At 33.8% G+C, this 18,128-nt stretch overlaps 3 protein-coding genes and 1 long non-coding RNA gene across 5 annotated transcripts; 1 reads left to right on the top strand and 3 right to left on the bottom strand.

Annotated features, from left to right (window-relative positions):
• Positions 1-1,701: 1,701 nt before the first annotated feature.
• Positions 1,702-2,554, top strand: LOC129248988 (uncharacterized). The gene is made up of 2 exons (XM_054888590.1): positions 1,702-1,891; positions 1,949-2,554. Exons 1-2 carry the CDS (start codon positions 1,736-1,738, stop codon positions 2,552-2,554), a joined length of 762 nt encoding a protein of 253 aa, XP_054744565.1. The 5' UTR covers positions 1,702-1,735.
• A 340-nt stretch (positions 2,555-2,894) lies between these two features.
• On the bottom strand, positions 2,895-4,352 carry LOC129248986 (putative nuclease HARBI1). Its single transcript, XM_054888589.1, has 6 exons — positions 4,336-4,352; positions 4,082-4,159; positions 3,708-4,027; positions 3,543-3,646; positions 3,343-3,490; positions 2,895-3,271 (listed from the first exon to the last, which is right to left on the bottom strand). Exons 1-6 carry the CDS (start codon positions 4,350-4,352, stop codon positions 2,895-2,897), a joined length of 1,044 nt encoding a protein of 347 aa, XP_054744564.1.
• A 3,447-nt stretch (positions 4,353-7,799) lies between these two features.
• On the bottom strand, positions 7,800-12,542 carry LOC129248985 (uncharacterized). Its single transcript, XM_054888588.1, has 4 exons — positions 11,949-12,542; positions 11,390-11,885; positions 9,118-11,324; positions 7,800-7,907 (listed from the first exon to the last, which is right to left on the bottom strand). The coding sequence occupies exons 1-4, from the start codon at positions 12,540-12,542 to the stop codon at positions 7,800-7,802; spliced, it is 3,405 nt and encodes a 1,134-aa protein (XP_054744563.1).
• Positions 12,543-16,157: 3,615 nt separating this feature from the next.
• On the bottom strand, positions 16,158-17,527 carry LOC129246904 (uncharacterized). 2 transcript variants are annotated; one of them, XR_008582524.1, is made up of 4 exons: positions 17,353-17,527; positions 16,772-16,845; positions 16,401-16,661; positions 16,158-16,333 (listed from the first exon to the last, which is right to left on the bottom strand). It is a non-coding gene; the product is annotated as an uncharacterized LOC129246904 (long non-coding RNA). The 2 variants fall into 2 exon arrangements; XR_008582523.1 differs by having other exon boundaries at positions 16,158-16,661.
• Between the last annotated feature and the right edge of the window lie 601 nt (positions 17,528-18,128).

Here is an 18,128-nt window from a genome sequence, read left to right as displayed (position 1 = left end):
TATAAAAAAATGTCGGTTTTCCAGATAACTTTTGAGAATGGTGAAGTGATTCCGTGGCAATATTTCGCTTAGCTTGTGCAGTAGTCCTTTATGCCACACCCTGTCAAAAGCTTTTGCAATATCTATATTAGGTAGACAGCTATGCAGAACCTTTTATTATCCATATCATCTAGTATTTTGTTTATAACTCTGTGGACTTGTTTCACAGTTGAATGCTGTCGTCTAAATCCAAATTGATGGCTTGGTATTATATTATATTTTTTTCTATCAGAATTTCGTCTAATCTGGCAAAGAATATTTTTTCAAATACTTTTGAAAGAATGGGCAAGAGACTGAAGGGGCGATATGATGTCGTTTCTGATGCATTTTTACCTGGTTTGGGGATTGCCGTTATTTGTGCAACTTTGCAGAGGCGTGGGAAGCATTGTGTCCTTAATATGCTGTTGAATATTTGTCGTATATATGTGACTAGCGTACCCTCGCCCACTTCGCTAGGCGATAAATTCAATGATTTGCTGAAAGAGAATAAAATTAATACGAAACAAAGCAAATTCTTTGATACAATTTCATTCGAACTTTATTGTAACACTTTTTGGTAAACAACGTTTTTGGTTTTTCCATCTTTCGCGTAAATGAATAATGACGATGGTTTGCCTACTCGTGAGCAAGCTGCATACAATTGTCCATGAGAAAAAATTGGGTTACCTAAATTAATGCCGCACATTTGTAGAGACTGCCCTTGCGCCTATTAATTGTCATAGCGAAGGCAAGATGAATAGGGAACTGCAAACGTTTGAAATCGAATGGTAAATCCGTTGGAATCAGTGGAATTCTGGGTATCAAAACGTCTTCTCCTTCTTTGTACTTCCCTTTCAAAGTCTGGTACCGTTGCAAAGTCGTGGCACATTAATGTTGCGCAGCATAATAATCGGTGCTCCAATTTTTAATCGTAAATTATGAGGTGGTAGGCCTGGCAAATCGAGTGAGTTTAAGAATCCAGTTGCATAATTTACGACATCATCTTGATCAGTAAATAGTGGCCATTGCCTTACTTATATGCAACTATGTCACCAGGTATTTGATCCAAAATAGCTACATTTATATCATTTACGTCCTTATTTTTCCCAGCTAAAATTGCTCTTTCGCTGAGCCAATCATTGCTTTTGTAGTGTTGAACTATGTTTGGAAATACACTCTGTATCAATGCCTCTTTAGACTGTGCAAAAGTGCAGAAATTGTTAGGCAATGTAATCATTCCTGTTGGATCGACAGACATTGGGTCATTTCCCATTTTCAGTAATTGGTGTGAAAATTCAGCTGCTGACGGATCGTTCTGTAGTTGAACACGTACGTTTGTGGTAAGTGTAAGCGTGTTTACATGTCTCGATAAATGGATTGTATATGTATATGTCGGACGTGTTTTTCTAATCGCTCTGGGGCCGAATCGTAACAATCGTGAACGAGCAATTCGTCACGCAAATCGGATTATAACTATCGTGAACGTGTCATCGCTATCGTTATTCGGTATGATGACAAACGTCTTCGAGTAATCGAACAACTCGTTCGTTCGAATTGTCATTCGATCGGTTATTTATAAACGTAATTGCGCAGAATTTGAAAGCATTAAAGAAAAATGTAAGAATAACTAAAATATATGTAAATTGTGTAACTTTAAATGAAGTTTTATAATTTCAGGACAAACTGTAATAAATTAAATAGCAAGCAGAAGGATATAATGGCTCATTTCATGAGTGAGCACACAGATTTGGCCAAAAATTCCTTGCCGAATTGTGCACAAGGAAGGTCGACTGCCAACCGACTTTGGGAAGAGCTCAGCAAGCAGTTAAATGCAGAAGGACCGCCAATAAAAAATGCGAAGTTGTGGAAAAAAGTTAGTACATATATTATAATCATATTATCAAAATGAAACTTATTAGTTTCTTTCTAGGTATACGCAGATCAGAAATATAATGCGAAAAGAAAGTTGTCCTTCAACAAAAGTTCAAAAAGGCAGACAGGCGGAGGACCTTACCAGCAGAGGGCTTTAACTCCAGCTGAGGAGCTAATAGTTGAAGCTGCTGGTCTTGAAGCATCTGTTTCAGGAAACCGCATGGTGCAAACATACGGTAGTTCACAACCTGCACCAGTCGCAGTTGCTTCAAGACCAGCATCAAGTGCTTCGGCCTCAAGCAGGAGTGTTCCAAGTCGTTCCTCCTCCAACAGCCCTGCTTCCTGTACGCCTTCTCGTCTAGTCGTTCCAACTCCACGAAGAAGGACAACAAATAAAGCTTCGCTGCTGGAAGAAAATATTAAATTGACAGCAGATCACCATAAAGCTATGGGGCAGAAAATAGATAGGCTGCTTCAAATTAAGGAGAGGCAATTAGAGATTGACGAGAGGCAGCTTGAAATAAGCGAACGACAGCTAGCTGTCTCTAGCAGGATTTTGGCGATGAAGGAGGAGAAGCACCGAGCTATAATAGCTGTTAAAGAAATTGACTTAAAAATAAAGAGCATTGAATTAAACCAATTGAAGGTCAAAGAAAAAAAATAGTGTCCCTCCTTCTGAATTAAAATCCATTATATTCCAAATTTTTATTCAAGTTTTATGGAAATAAGTATATATGTAATTGAAGTTTTATTTAAGTTTTTGTAAGTCTGTATATATTTAAGTTTTATTTAAGGTTTTTGTAAATATGTATATATGCATTTGAATATTTATTTCAGTTCTTTTTAAATAACTATACCTGAAGTTTTGTTACGTTTTTAAATGGAGTAAAAAACAGCATTAAATGAAATTGATTTTGAATAAGTATCCATTAGTGTTTCGAGTTATTTTATTTTATTTAGGTCGGTTAGCATTATACTTCAAAAGCAGATGGTTAACAAGATGGTTATGTCGAGTTCATCAACGAGATTTTAATTTGATCTCTGATTGTTTGGCCGATTCTAGTATACTGGCCTTCTCCAGACACTATGTCAGATGCGGTTTGACTCTCTGAATTTGTTGCTGTAAAGCTCACATTAAATTGTATACAAATGTTGTGAAGCGCTGCACACACATTCGCAAACCTAGCCACTTTTATAGGATCATATCTTCCTCTTTTGTTGTATTCTAGGATTCTCCACCGACCTTTCAGTACACCATTAGTTCGTTCAATGGTGCACCGTGCCTTGGAATGAATTTCATTGAACCTTGCTTCACCTGATCCGTCCGATGGATTTCTGTACGGTGTTATGCACCACGGCTCAAGTGGATATCCAGAGTCCCCTATTAAAAACAAACAACACGTAATTTAGCACAATCTAAATCAATTGTAATTATATATGTATAACACATACCTAGCAGCCAGGCATTGTCACTCCTATTGTGCAAAAAACGATGTTCCATAACCATTCGTTCGTTTGAATGCTTCCATATAAATGAGTCGTGGGCTGCACCCCCATATTGGCAGTTTATTGCGAGAATTTTCGTAGTGTGGTCGCAAATCTAACAGAAACAACCTTAAAGTAACATTCCATCTCTTTATTAAAAAACTCACCAACATCGCATTTATGCTATGAAAACCCTTCCTGTTGAAATACATATGCTCGTTGACCGTGGGCTTTTGTAGTCCAATGTGGGTGCCATCAATGCATCCAACCACTATTATTAAAAAACGAACATTAAATAAATTTTTCACAGCTAAAACATGGATTGAATTTACCTCCTGGAATTTGATAGTTCTCAACAAACCACTCTTTGCACCTTCTCAAATCATCTGGCTCAAATTTAATATGTTTAGGACACAATTTGGCTTCAATTTCTTCCAAAACATTGCCCGTTAATTTCGAGACAGTGCTCTGGCACATTCCTATCAAATAGTCATTGCCTATTGCATGCTGATAGCCACCACTTGCGAGTAGGCTGAGACACGCAGCCAGTTGGAGCACCGCCGGAACAGCTTTTGTGTCTTGGCAATTTATATTTATGTTATTTAAAACATAATTAAATGCTTCTTTGCTTAAGCGAAACCTTTGGATAAACCTGTAAGCGAAGGATATTTTATTACCTATTTTTCGTCATATATAAAGTACTTACGCATTGTTTGATAATGCTAGCGGATTGCTTTTGTCTCGAAGTTGTTTTCGCACAACTCTTTCATTATTTTCTTCATCGCTGGAACTTTAATAAAAGAAAATACTCGGATCCATTTAAACTTTTTATATTTTCGTTACTTTCTGCGGTTTATTTTGACACTTCAAATTCTATTGTGACTTAAAAAAACGAAGAAGATGAGAAAAATAATCGATAAACAAAATTACAATTACGATACATCTTCTTCCGACTGTTACGATCCCAACTCGTTCATTCGATTATCGACTCACGTTATTTGTGTTCGAACGATTGTAGTTTCGTTAACGACTGTCACGATTCGACCCCTGTATTTTTGCTATACAAAAGTTATTTCGACATAATATAAAATGGCACTTTAGTGTAAATATCAAAAATTAAAAGACAGTGACTTTAAGCTATATTTATTATAGTCTGAACTAAATTCAAATTAGTGTAAATAAAAAACTAAATAAAAAACAAGTCAAATATGCCGTGTGTATGTGGACAAAAAGTTGATCGTCCTCAACCGAAAGTGCAGTGTGCTGAATGTCAAGAGTTCTTTCACCTTGATTGTGTTGGTTTACTACAGGCAGATGTGCATTTCTTGCTCTCATCTGATAAACCGTATCTCTGCAAGACCTGCTCTGCTGATAGACGCTCTTCCATTAGGTGTCAAACTTTATCAGTACTTTCGACCGAAACAAAAAATAAAAATCAGGATGATACAAATGTGCACAATAATGAGCAACAAATTACATTGCTTGTTGTTGTTAAAGAACTAGCTGCGCTTAGAACGGAAAACTCTCGCATACTATCTGCTGTAAATGCTCTGCGTGAAGAAAAAAAAAAAACAATGCAAAAATCAGATGATCTTCTTGCAGAAATTCGCTCATTGCATTCTAAGCTTGAAGCAAAAGATGTCGCTCTCCCCACATTAACAACTGAGTTAATAAATCTCAAAAGCATTGTTGTGAACTCTGCTAGCGTTCTCGGTAGTGGAAAGTCAAAACATGCGAGCTCCTTGCTCTCTCCTCTTTCTGCTCGTTGTCCGCCTACTGACCATGAACACAATGCGCTGACCTCTGCTGCTACGTCTAAGCCTGCGTCGCAAACATCTGCTTTGCATGGTTCTGCCGTCGCTAAGGAAAAGAAAGCTAAGACTACATCTAAGACGGCTGCTGCTACTATTACTGCACCTGCAAAAGTTACCTTTGCTTCTGTTGCTGCTTCATCTCAGGTCTCTGCGACTTCTGTTTTAAATGCTGCTACTGAATCTGTGCCCACAATACGACAGACATCCCAGTGGGAAATCGTAACAAAAAGTAGTAGAAGGAAATTTAATAAGCCTATTGTGATTGGTTCCAATAACAATAATGAGCTACAAGTGGTCCCAATATTTAAATGGCTACACTTGTCATCATTCTCGCCCAATGTCAAAGAAACTGATATTTTGACTTATGTGTCGAAGCATGCTGAAATTGAAACTAAGTCTTTGGTATGCTATAAACTTGTTAAAAAAGATACGGAATTAAATACACTTAGAAAAATTAATTTTAAATTGGGGGTATCAGAATGCTCTTTTGAAAAGGTGCTCAATGCGGACATATGGCCAGAGAGTGTAAAAATCCGACCTTTTCATTTTTTTCAAAAAAACGATTCACCAACGCATCAGCAATAAAAAATTGTGCTCTCAATAATGGCCAAAAAAATTTAAAAATTTACTTTCAAAATGTTTCTGGATTGAGAACTAAATCTAAATAACTTTTAGCGTTTAGTTCGCACATGGACTATGATATTTTTGTTCTCATCGAGACATGGTTAAATGATAACTTTTTCGAGAATGAGTTTTTTGATCCAAATTTATACCATGTCTATCGTAAAGACCGTGATGTCGAGAAAACTGGTCTCTGCAGAGGTGGAGGGGTTTTAATAGCTGTTCAACGGAAGTATAGCTCATCACTAGTATCTCTGAAAAACAATGATACACTCCTGGATCAGCTGTGTGTCTCTGTGCATGGTGCTTCAAATATATTGATTTGTGCGTCATATATTCCTCCGTCAAGTATTGATACACTGTATAAAGCACATGTGGATAATGTTTTAGCTCTAACCTCAAATAACGGCAACTTTTGTGTTCTTGGGGACTTCAATCTGAGTAATATTGAATGGTCTAGTTTAGATGATAGTACTGCATTATGTCCAAACAATGTTAGTAGTACATCTGAAATTTATTTGATTGATAATTTTTTAAGTTTTGGACTGGTTCAGATAAATAATTTCTCAAATAGTCTTTCTCGAATTCTTGATCTCATTTTCATTAATGACAATATAAATTTTTCTTTATTAGAATGTGTAGATCCTCTGTCTACTCCTGGTCTGCATCATGTACCACTTGTCCTTCATATAGAATTCTATGAGTTTAATGATTTTTATTTTGAGAATCTGACTACCAATTTTTGTTTTAAAAACTTTGATTTTAATATAATTAATTCAGCAGTTGATATTATAGATTGGGATTCTTTAATATATTTTGGGGTTGAAGTTGCCAATTGTTATGATATTTTCAAGCATAATATTAATGATATCTGTAAAAATAATATACCAGTGATAAATAGGACTAGTTATAGAGTACCGTGGCATACCAAGGAACTGAGAAAACTAAAAAATTTGAGAAACAAATATTTCAAAAAGTTTAAGTTTTCTCATTCCATCACAGATAAAGATAAATATCTACATTTCTCTAGAGAACTTAAATCTTTGGATAGGGACTTAAAGCGAAATTATATTCTCAAGTTCGAATCGGACATTAAATCAAATCCTAGTTCCTTCTGGCGTTATGTTAGATCCAGGAAATCATGCTCAAGTATTCCTTCGGTTGTCTTCTATAACGAAACTCAAGCACATACTTCTACAGATGCAGCCAATCTTTTCGCAGATTTTTTTTGTTCTAATTTTCAAGTAGACTCTGATATAATTGATGAGTTTCATTCGAGCATGAATTCCTCAATCAATATTGGCTCGTTAACTTTTACGCTTTCTGATATCGAAGATGGAATTCGGCAACTCAAAACATCAACAAAATCTGATGTATATGGGCTATCTTCGTATCTTCTTAAAAACTGCTCTGCAATTGCCTATCCACTTTTGTTAATGTTTAATAAATCCCTTGATCGAGGAGAATTCATAGATGCCTGGAAAGTAACAACCATTAATCCAGTATTCAAAAGTGGAAATAAAAACAATATTGCTAATTATAGACCAATTGCCAAATTATCCACGGTTTCAAAATTATTTGAATTAATAGTGAAAGATAAAATCTATTTCGTAGTTAGTCGTTATATTTCAGTAGACCAACACGGCTTCATGAAAGGTAGATCTACCGTTTCAAATCTTGCTGTGTTCTCTGAATACTGTAATATATATCATCGTTTAAAAAAAAAAACTCAAGTTGATGCTGTTTACACAGACTTTTCAAAAGCATTTGATAAGGTTAATCATAGGGTTTTAATTTCCAAATTGAGTGCTATAGGATTCCATTCCACTCTTTTAAAATGGATTAAATCCTATCTCTCCTCTCGGAAATGTGTTGTTAATGTTGATGGTGCGTCATCTATTTCTTTTATTGCGTCCTCTGGTGTACCTCAGGGAAGTATACTGGGTCCCTTACTTTTTATACTTTTTATTAATGACATTTCCAGTTGTTTTAATAACGCAAATTTTCTCTTGTATGCCGATGATTTAAAGATATACTCGAGGATTGCAAGTACAGTGGACTCTTTAAACCTTCAATCTGATCTAGATAACGTTGATTCTTGGTGTAAAAGAAATAAGTTAGATTTAAATATAAGCAAGTGTTTTTATATTTCTTATTCTAAATCTTGTTCTCTTATACCCACTTCCTACCACATTTGTGGTTCTAGCTTATCTCATCGAAGTGAAACTACTGATCTTGGTGTGGTATTTGATTCTAAATTCTCTTTTCAAAAACATTTAAATCACACTATTTCAAAGTCTTATTCCGTACTTGCGTTTATTCGACGTTTTAGTTCAGACTTTGTTGATCCATATACTCTAAAGTTGTTGTATACGTCTCTGGTGCGTTCCAAGTTGGAATATGCCGTCTTTATTTGGAGACCATATTATGCTTGTCATATTAGTAGGCTTGAACGTGTCCAGAAAGCCTTTGTGCGTTATGCATTGCGTTCTTTAAATTTCACTGATCCAAGTCCATCCTATAAAAGTCGGTGCTTGCTTATAAATCTAAAATCACTAGATATTAGAAGGACCATGCTCTCCATTACTTTCCTCTTCGATTTGATAAATGGGGTTATTGACTCCCCATCGCTACTCGAGAAAATCTATTTCAATATTCCTCAGCGAAGTTTACGGAATCATGATTTTTTCTGGTTAGGGATGGCAAGAACTAATTATGCGTCCAATGCTCCGATTTCTAGAACTCTGGGCGATTTTAATTCGCTTCCAAATCATACTGGCCTGGATTTCTGCTCCACAAAGAATCACTTCAAATTGGTTCTAAATGAATTGTTGAACTAAATTCTTAGTATTAATCTAATCTTCTTCTGTAAATTATAAATAATGTATTATTTTTCTTTCACTCATTATAATTGAAACTAGTTAATTATAAGTTTAATTTTACTTTGATTAATTTATTTAGCATTAATCTGTTTTCATAGTCTGTAAGAAACACTGTATTTTTAGACTATTAATTAATTAAATAAATAAATAAATAAATACGATGATTTTAAACATGCATTGATTTCATCTGCAGACGTAGATTTTGGGATCACAGGTAATGTTTGCCTGAAATCTCCAGCCAATAAAATCATGGCACCTCCAAAGACTGTTTGGCTTCCTCGTAGATCTTTCAAAGTTCTATCAAGTGCTTCTAATGATTTCTTGTGTGCCATAGTACACTCGTCCCATACGATGAGCTTACATACTTTAAGAACTTTTGCCATTCCAGAAGTTTTCGAAATATTGCATGTTGGTGTTTCATTTACCTGCATATTCAAAGGCAACTTTAATGCAGAATGTGCTGTGCGACCGCCTTCCAGTAATGTAGCCGCAATTCCGGAAGAAGCGAGTGCCAATGCAACGTTATTATTTGATCGAATTGTTGCTAATAGCAATGAAATCAAAAAGGTCTTTCCTGTTCCCCCAGGAGCATCCAAGAAAAACAATCCACCAGTTCCATGGCTAACATTATTCATGATTGTATCATAAACATGTTGCTGTTGGTCATTCAATTTCGTTAAATTTGATGTTACAAATGTGTTTAGTTCATTACAATCATAATGGTATTCACGCTCCAGTTCTCGATTGAACATATCATGGACTGGACGATTTGCTGCTGGCATGCCCAATTGTACTAACGATTTGTTTGACATCGACAAACAAATGTCGCTAATCCTTATCAATGCTTCATTGTAAATTTCCAAAGTGAATTCCAACTCATAATTTGCAGTAGCTCGACGCATTTGGTTTAAAATATCATCTGCCATATAATCTTTGAAATTATTCCATAATTCCAATGGATTAGATGGGGAGCACATTGCAATTATTATCGAAAATAATGTTCGTATTTGATGTGGACTGGCTATTACAGCTGAAACGACAAGCTTATCTTCCCAATGCTTATCATCCTCCAACAAATTTAATTTTTGACATGCTTCACGATATGTAGCGCACAATTCACCATTAATTGTTCTTAAAGCTTGGAATGATGTTGGGCCACGAACATTAACTAACAACAATCGCAGGTAAAAACACTCAGCATTATTTGGATGAACTGTATAAATGCGTCCTAATGCATCTGTTGAGAACACATTAGGATGACCTTGAACTGGTTTGCCTTGTTTTCGCCTTTGAAATGTTATCCTGGATTTATCCCATGTGAAATATTGTGGCACTTCTGCATATAGCAATGTTCTTGCAAAATTGTCCGATTGACATAAATGAAAAAAGGCAGTCAAAGTTGTAATCGGTGCACTTGTTGCTCTAAGCGCTGCATTTTCAGGAGTAAAATAAACGCGTTGGCCATTTTCAAGGTGAACCGCTAAATGAACGACTGTTGGATGTCTTTCGTGGATTGGGAATGAAAAAATTCGCCATATCGCTTCGTTACTGCTTATATAACGCCCCATTTGATATTTTTTAATCTCGTCGTTGTCATTTTGGACTGCACCGAATACAGCCATATCGCTTCCTTTATTTACATATTTGCAAATGTATTTAATTGATTTAACGGAATTACAGTATTCCACGTTAATATGCGCTTTGAATGTTTTGGACAACAATGGACAATATGGAACAATCCAACGATTGTCAACTTCAACATTTTGATTTCTCATCTTAATTATCGTTGATTTACCATTGGCATCAGTTGATCGACGACGATATGCCGGATATCCATCGTCACCTGTGACCGTATTCGAAATTAATGCTCGTGGGTATCGCTTCGAACATTTTCCATCAATCATGCACGGAGAGTTCAGATTCAATGCACCGCAAGGTCCATGTATCATATTTTTTGTGACGACTTCGAACAAATCTGGATCAATCATTTGATCCGGTATTTCAGCTGATATCACACTATCAATTTGATCCGGTGTAATTTTATCAACCAACCAAATCAAAATGTGTGCGTGCGGTAATCCCCGCTTTTGCCATTCAACGGAATACATATAACAACGCACCTCTCCAAACACTCTATGTTTGACAATAAAGTCCATAAGTGATTTTAGTTTTTGTTTGAAAATACGTGCAGTTAGGTCGTGTCGATCAATTAGGGATTGGCCAGGAAATAAATGGTCTTTGATTTCACTCCATTGCGGATTGCATGTAAAAGTAATAAACAGATCCGGCCGTCCATAAGCGCGAACATACGCCATGGCATCCTGTGCATATTCATGCATGTGTCGCGGGCTACCAGTATATGTTGCTGGTAATATGATCATTCTACCGATGTCATTCACATTTCCATCGTTATTCACTGCATCCCGTAAGTGAATGTATTCCTCGGACCGTAACTTAGTCTGGTTGAATTTGATAGAGTTTAAGCGCTCGGTCTCAATTTTTGCATACATATCCACGACAAATTGGTGGAACAATCTTCTGCATTTCAGAATGTGAGATTCTTCATTTTCACGAATCATTAATCGATATGAATAATAATTCATAGCGCTAACTTTTTTATTCGTTTGTGCGCCTGAATTAAAAACAAATCACCTTTGTGAGATTATTATTATCATATGTGAATTTTTTTTCAGTTACCTGTAGCTGGGCTTATCATTTTTATATTGAAATGATAGCCATCTTCGCCTTCCCAAAATAATATTGGATATTGTAAAGCATCGTAGCAACGATGCGTTTCAGACACGCGTGTTAGCTCGTTTGTTCTACGATGAAGCACAATATCACGCTTTTGAAAATCTTGGCCAACAATTACAATTGCAACATCGTCGATAGTGGGAGCATTGAATCGTCTAGAGTGTTCGCCTACAGGTACTTTGTCTGGACGAATCACAATTTTATGGTTGTCTGATGGCATTCGATCCATCGCTGTTTTGAACAATCGAACCAATAAATTATGAGCATGGAAAAATTCTGTCAGTTCTCCAACTATTGCTCGTCGAGAATTAGTGGCAATTGTACAGCGTCGATCAATTTCATCTTCGGTATTGCCAATAAAATAAATTTGTAAAAACTCATAATTTGCATCCGCGAATGGTAATAAAGATCCGACTTGATGGTAAATTTGCCCTTGAATCTGTGTGGAAGAATTTTCAAAATTGTAAATTTCACAAACTTCCGTATTATAAAGACAAATTACCTTGAATGTTGGCATGAAATTATCTGTGATTATTTTCGAAGCACCAAACGATGTCATTTGAAAACAGGAATTATACGTTTGAATTTTGTCCAAAAAATGCCTTGATAATGGTGTTGTTCCCGATACAAATGATCGTAATGGTTCAGGGGGAAGTTTTAATTCCGGTAGTTTAACTTTTCCACCGGAACAACAAAGACCATCGGTTTCATTTTGAAATTTCAGTGCCTTACAATGTTTGCAAACATCAGTCATGGTTCCAATTACAACAGAATTGTGCAAACTATAGTCATACAAATGATTATATGCAAACGCTGCTCTGTTGAGATTTTGTACAATTGACCTCTGTCTCCTAATACGCTGATTCATGTTCGTATTTTGTTGACCTTGCACTGCACGATTTCGTCTCATTCTTTCACGATCATTATTATTACGTGTTTCCCGTTTTTCATTCGAATGAGCAGAACGTGATCTGTCCATACGTTGTCTACTTTGCTCATTATGCTGACTTCGTTGCTCTGCAGTCTCTTCATTTCTCCTTGCAGCACGATTACGTGTATTGCGCGATTTACGGCCAAGATCAGATCGTTTCGGCATTTTTAAAAATCGTCGAAAACCACACTTTCAAAATGTTCACCTGTTCGCAATAAGGAACACTAAAAAGCATCAATAAATACTATAATAACGAAAATATTGAGTAGTCCATTAATGTAATCTCACAAAGCAACAGCGAAAATAATTCACAGCAAATATGTACGTATTATTGTCGATGCACACACTAATAAATTTTTGTTCAACGTGAATTCTATTCAACCTATAAATGAAATATCTTCTTTGTTAATAGTTGAAAATGAAATGTTTTGAAAAACTATAAAATTTTTTTCTAATATATTTTTGTACACATGAAATGAATGTCGATTCGAAACTTACTTTAATCTAAGAATCGAGCAAGTTTTGTTTTGTACAATATTTTGATTTTTTCTTTTTTTTTATGTGAAGAAAATATTTAAAAGAAATTTTTTTTTGCTAAAAACCTTCCCCTAGTGGATCCCTATAATATGAAAAAAGAACGAATAAAATTGGCCTCGTAACATCATTTCATTTTTATATATATAGATAGATAGAAGAAGAAGAAGATGAGGTGGTAAGCTTGGCAAATCGAGTGAGTTTAAGAATTCAGTTGGATAATTTACGACCTCATCTTGATCAGTAATAGTGTCCATTGACTTATACGCAACTATGTCACCAGGTATTTGATCTAAAATAGCTGAATTTATATCATTGACGTCCTTATTTTTCCCAGCTAAAATTGCTCTTTCGCTGAGCCAATCATGGTTTTTGTAATGTTGAACTATGTTTGGAAATACACTCTGTATCAATACCTCTTTAGACTGTGCAAAAGTGCAGAAATTGTTAGGCAATGTTATCATTCCTGTTGTTTTTGAAAAAAGGTTTATTTTTTTTGGTTAAAAAGTGTTTTTTGAAGTTTTGAAAAACACTTCGCTCTAACAAATTTCTTCTCAGTTAATTGCTGAAAATTAAATATTTTGAAAAAACAATTTTTTTTTAATTTAACGTTTTTGAGAAAATTTTGTTCTTGAAAAAATTTCATACTTTTGTAAAAGTTTAAATTGATTTGTTAAAAAAGATTTTTGTCCGCTTTGAAAAACACCCCCTCGAAAAAATGTATTCTCTATTAATAGTGGAATATGAAATGCTTTGAAAACACCTTTTTTTTTAATTTTGTTTGGTTTTCAGAAAATTTTGTTTTGACAAAATTTCATACCCTTGAAAAAGTTTTATTTTATTTTATTTGTTTAAAATTTTTGAAATTTTTTTTTTTGTAATTTTAGAAAAACACCTCTTCGAAGAAATTTCTTTTATCTTTTTGAGGAAAATTTGGTTTTGAAAAAATTTCATGATTTCGAAATTTTTTTATTTTACTTTATTTCTTCAAAATTTTTCAAAACAATTTTTTTTATAATTTTCGAAAAACACCCCTTTGAAAAAATGTTTTCTATGTGTCATAGTGGTATTCCATTAACTTTTAGGATTATAGTTAAATACTTACAAATATCTACGCTTTCACAAATAGCAACAATAAACAAATTTCCTCAAAACCAAAAAATTTACTTTTTTTCTAAAAAAATTCTAAACAAACAACGTAATAAATTTAGAATTTTGTGTTCACGAAAAAACAGTATTGTTTTTATTGTATTAACTGAAAACCAAAATGTTGCAAAAAATCAAAACAAAACTAAATTATTTTTTTGTGTTCATTTGGTCCATATGTTCCATAAAAAGTTGATATGGTAAATAATATGCAGGGTCTGATACACGCAAATTTCCATTGACCATTATAGTGACAAAATTATCGATCACCAATTCCAACAGGATTTCAAAATCAGAGTTGGAATGAGTTGTTGTGTGGTGTACTTCTGAAAAAAATGAGAAATAAACAAAATAAATCTAAAAATTCGAATTCTAACTTTATCTTGTGTATGTTCTTATTACCTTTGAATTTTTCCAATGAAGCACCATTCATTTTAAATTTTCCAAGAATTTTTTTTATCATTTCGCGTTTCTTTCCTTTTGCATTCGATTCCAACATTTGTTCATAGCCGAAAACATCGTTTGCAAACGCATTCATTTCCATATAGAATTGGTCAAAGAAAGCATTGCTCAATTGAATTGAAACATTATTTTCATAAATACTTAGGACCTTAACTAATGCACCTTGGTACATACCTAACGCAGATATTCATCGCGACCTTGACATCGATACTATTGATGAAACAATACAAAGCGCTAGCAGAAGACACATAAATAGACTATTAAGGCATACAAATCCTATGATGAGAAGACTACCAAATAAAGAAAAATCTACCCAAAGTCGGCTTAACCGTCAAACACCAACAGATCTTGCAAAATCCTTGTAATCAATTGTCAACTAATCGTATATATCATTGTTTGTTAACCACTTGTTTTTAAATAATATGTATATATTTCTTCTAAATGAGCTTGGGGGCATTGGCCCTTCAATATTACTCTCATTCCATCTTTTTGTAAATCAAATTACTTATTGTCTAACGACAGGTGTAATATTTTATGGAAGAAAAAAAAAAAAAAAAAAAAAAAAATTTCATTCGAATCATTTGAAATTTCTGTATACAATACATTTCCCTGCAAACCAACTACCTGCTATTTATACTGCTAACTTGTGGGTATCGTTCACCTGTGAAGTTGTGAGCTTTGTAGTAATTTTATATTCTACGCCGTGCACTTTCTACCTACTTCCAGTCTATACGTGTGATGATTTTATTCGCTCGCACTAACAGAAATTTCTCAATACTGCTGTGCTGCTCTAATTGACATTCAAGTTGTGAATGATGTGGGTAACATGTAGTGAACAAAACCTTCTGAACTCATGAATGTTGTTGTTAACATGTAGTGAACAGAATTTCATGAACTAGTGAATTTCGTTGTTAACATGTAGTGAACAGAATCTTTTGGGCCGGTGAATGTTGTTGTTAACATGTAGTGAACAGAATCTTTTGGGCTGGTGAATGTTATTGTGAACATGTAGTTAACAGAATTCCATAAACTAGTGAATTTCATTGTTAACATGTAGTGAACAGAATCTTTTGGGCTGGTGAATGTTATTGCTAACATGTAGTTAACAGAATTGGATAAACTAGTGAATTTCGTTGTTAACATGTAGCTAACAGAATCTCATGAATAAGTGAATTTCGTTGTTAACACATAGTTAACAGAATCTCTTCAACAGGGTAATTTTGTAGGTAATACTTACGGATCCTATATACAATAATCCTTCAAAATTACTGATACAAATGGTTATTTATTGAATATTATTTATTTAATGAATCATTTTAATATTTATTTAGCTAATTTTTAGTTTCTAAAGAAAATTAATACAATATATAATAATTTTTTTAGTATGTTCTATTTATGTACAGCTATTTATATTAATTTACTATTTACATTATAAAATTACGTTAAGTTTTAGTTATTTATTTTAATATTTACATTATAAAATTAGGTTTGGTGTTGGACAAATTTTAGTTTTAGTTATTTATATACATGAATTAGTTTAGTTATTAGAAAAGTTTACGGTTTAGTTTTTATGTACATAAATTAGTAAAATATTTACATTCTTAAATTAGGTTTTGTGAAAGTGAACATGAATTTAAGTAATTTGACATTATAAAATTAGGTTTAGAAATATTTTAGTTTTAGTTATTAGTTATTTTGAATATTAATTTTTTGTTTTTGTTTTCTAACTACTTGTTTATGTCGGTTCAGGCTCATTAAAACCGCTTTGCGAATTTCAGCAATGACTTCGCTTTTCGGGGTGCTATTAAATGTATCTGTTGGATATACATAAAAAACATGTTATATATATAAAAAAAAGTATAAACGAAAAAATGTAAATACCGAAAATGAGTTCCAGACTTTTGAGGCCCAAAAGCGCCGATTTGTTGGCTTTCCCCTCAAAACTGTAATGGAACATCAACTCGTCGGAGTAAACGCGCTTCATCACCCCTTTGATGCATCCTTTAGCACCCCTCAGCTTCAGCAAAATATTTAGCTAGAAAAGATAAAATTAAGTTATTTATTTGATTAAAAATTTTTTGAGCTTATTTGATACTTAACAAATACATCCGCTGCGTGTACGTGTGTGTGTGTTAATGTGATCTGTAAGAAAAATTAAACACAAATTTCAATAATTAGAAAAAATACATATGTGAAAGATATAATATCAGACTAAAAATAAAATAATAATTGAAAAATTACAAAATACTTACTGAATCTGCCCTGGTAGCTTTGCTGGATGCTGGTAAATGTTGCACGTCTCCCTTTTAATTAAATCGCTTACGAGCTAGAAGTTAAGGATAAAAAAGATTTATTAGTTTAATAACATAGATTATTTATATAAACATATGTAGATATACACAACTTTTCACAAATTGCTTATATGTATGTAATATATATGCATATTTCTTATGCATAAATGGAAAAGTGTATGCACGTTCGTGTATATAAATATTTACATACATATAAGTATATCACAATTTTATTCTTATCCTACAAACGTGCATACATTTTTTCCATTTACTTACACTGCGCAGGCGATTGCTATTAACCAAACCACAAACAGAAATTTATAATGCCAACAATTGGCTTCTTTAACTATGGCATATGCACATCTTTTTGGTTTGGATTAATCGCACTGATCCTGTGACACATTTCTTGGCCACACAATTATATCAATGCACTGCACAGTGTATAAACAAAAGCTATGACCAACCGCACTGGTCATGCCTTTCCATATCTTCATTTTCACTTCCCATATCTTCCATTTCACATTCACTGATTTAATACTTACCGAGTCAGATGCAGACCCCTTTTAAATTTCCTGATTGTATCGCCGTTTATCTTGCTGTACCTATATAGTATAAAAAGATGTTATTAATACAAAATGGAAAAGATTAAATTAGAGGTTTTATACATATTTCATGCACCAACCGTGCATATTTACATACAGTGTATGGAATGCAAAGTATGTATGTATGTACATGCATAAGAATTTTACTTCGCAGTATATATGTACATACATATATTGCATATTTAATTAATATACACTACGCAGCGGACTAAGGGAATATTAAAATAGTTAAATAATTTTCTTTAGACATATTGAAAAGATTTGTTGCCCATAGCTATGAGAACACATATGTATTTCAGGTTAGGATCCCCGCACTGATCCTGTATGGGCAACAAATTACTTTTCAACCCTTATTTTTCACAAAAAACACTGCGCAGTGTACGTATGGATGCAAAAGCTATGACCACCGGCACTGGTCATGCTTTTGCACATTTTATAAGCGAAAAAGAATTTGTTTACATTGAGCAAACTTATCAAAAGAAAGATGCCCGCTTTGTTTTCTTCTTTAATTTGGAATTCAATTGCTTTTGATGCACCTCTTGAAGTTGTGAATACGTTTTTCTGAAAATAAAAATACATTTTATTAGTTTAAATAGATATATAATTCCAAAATTTACTAAAAATTGTTCAACTTACCTTTTTGCTTGGAGATTTTCACAGAATTAATTTGACATTTGCAACTTCTTTTTTTGCTGTCACTTTCGCACTCACTATAG

The sequence above is a fragment of the Anastrepha obliqua genome, chromosome 5, assembly GCF_027943255.1.
Source record: "Anastrepha obliqua isolate idAnaObli1 chromosome 5, idAnaObli1_1.0, whole genome shotgun sequence".
Taxonomy (NCBI): domain Eukaryota; kingdom Metazoa; phylum Arthropoda; class Insecta; order Diptera; family Tephritidae; genus Anastrepha; species Anastrepha obliqua.
This window is presented reverse-complemented; position numbering and strand designations above follow the sequence as displayed.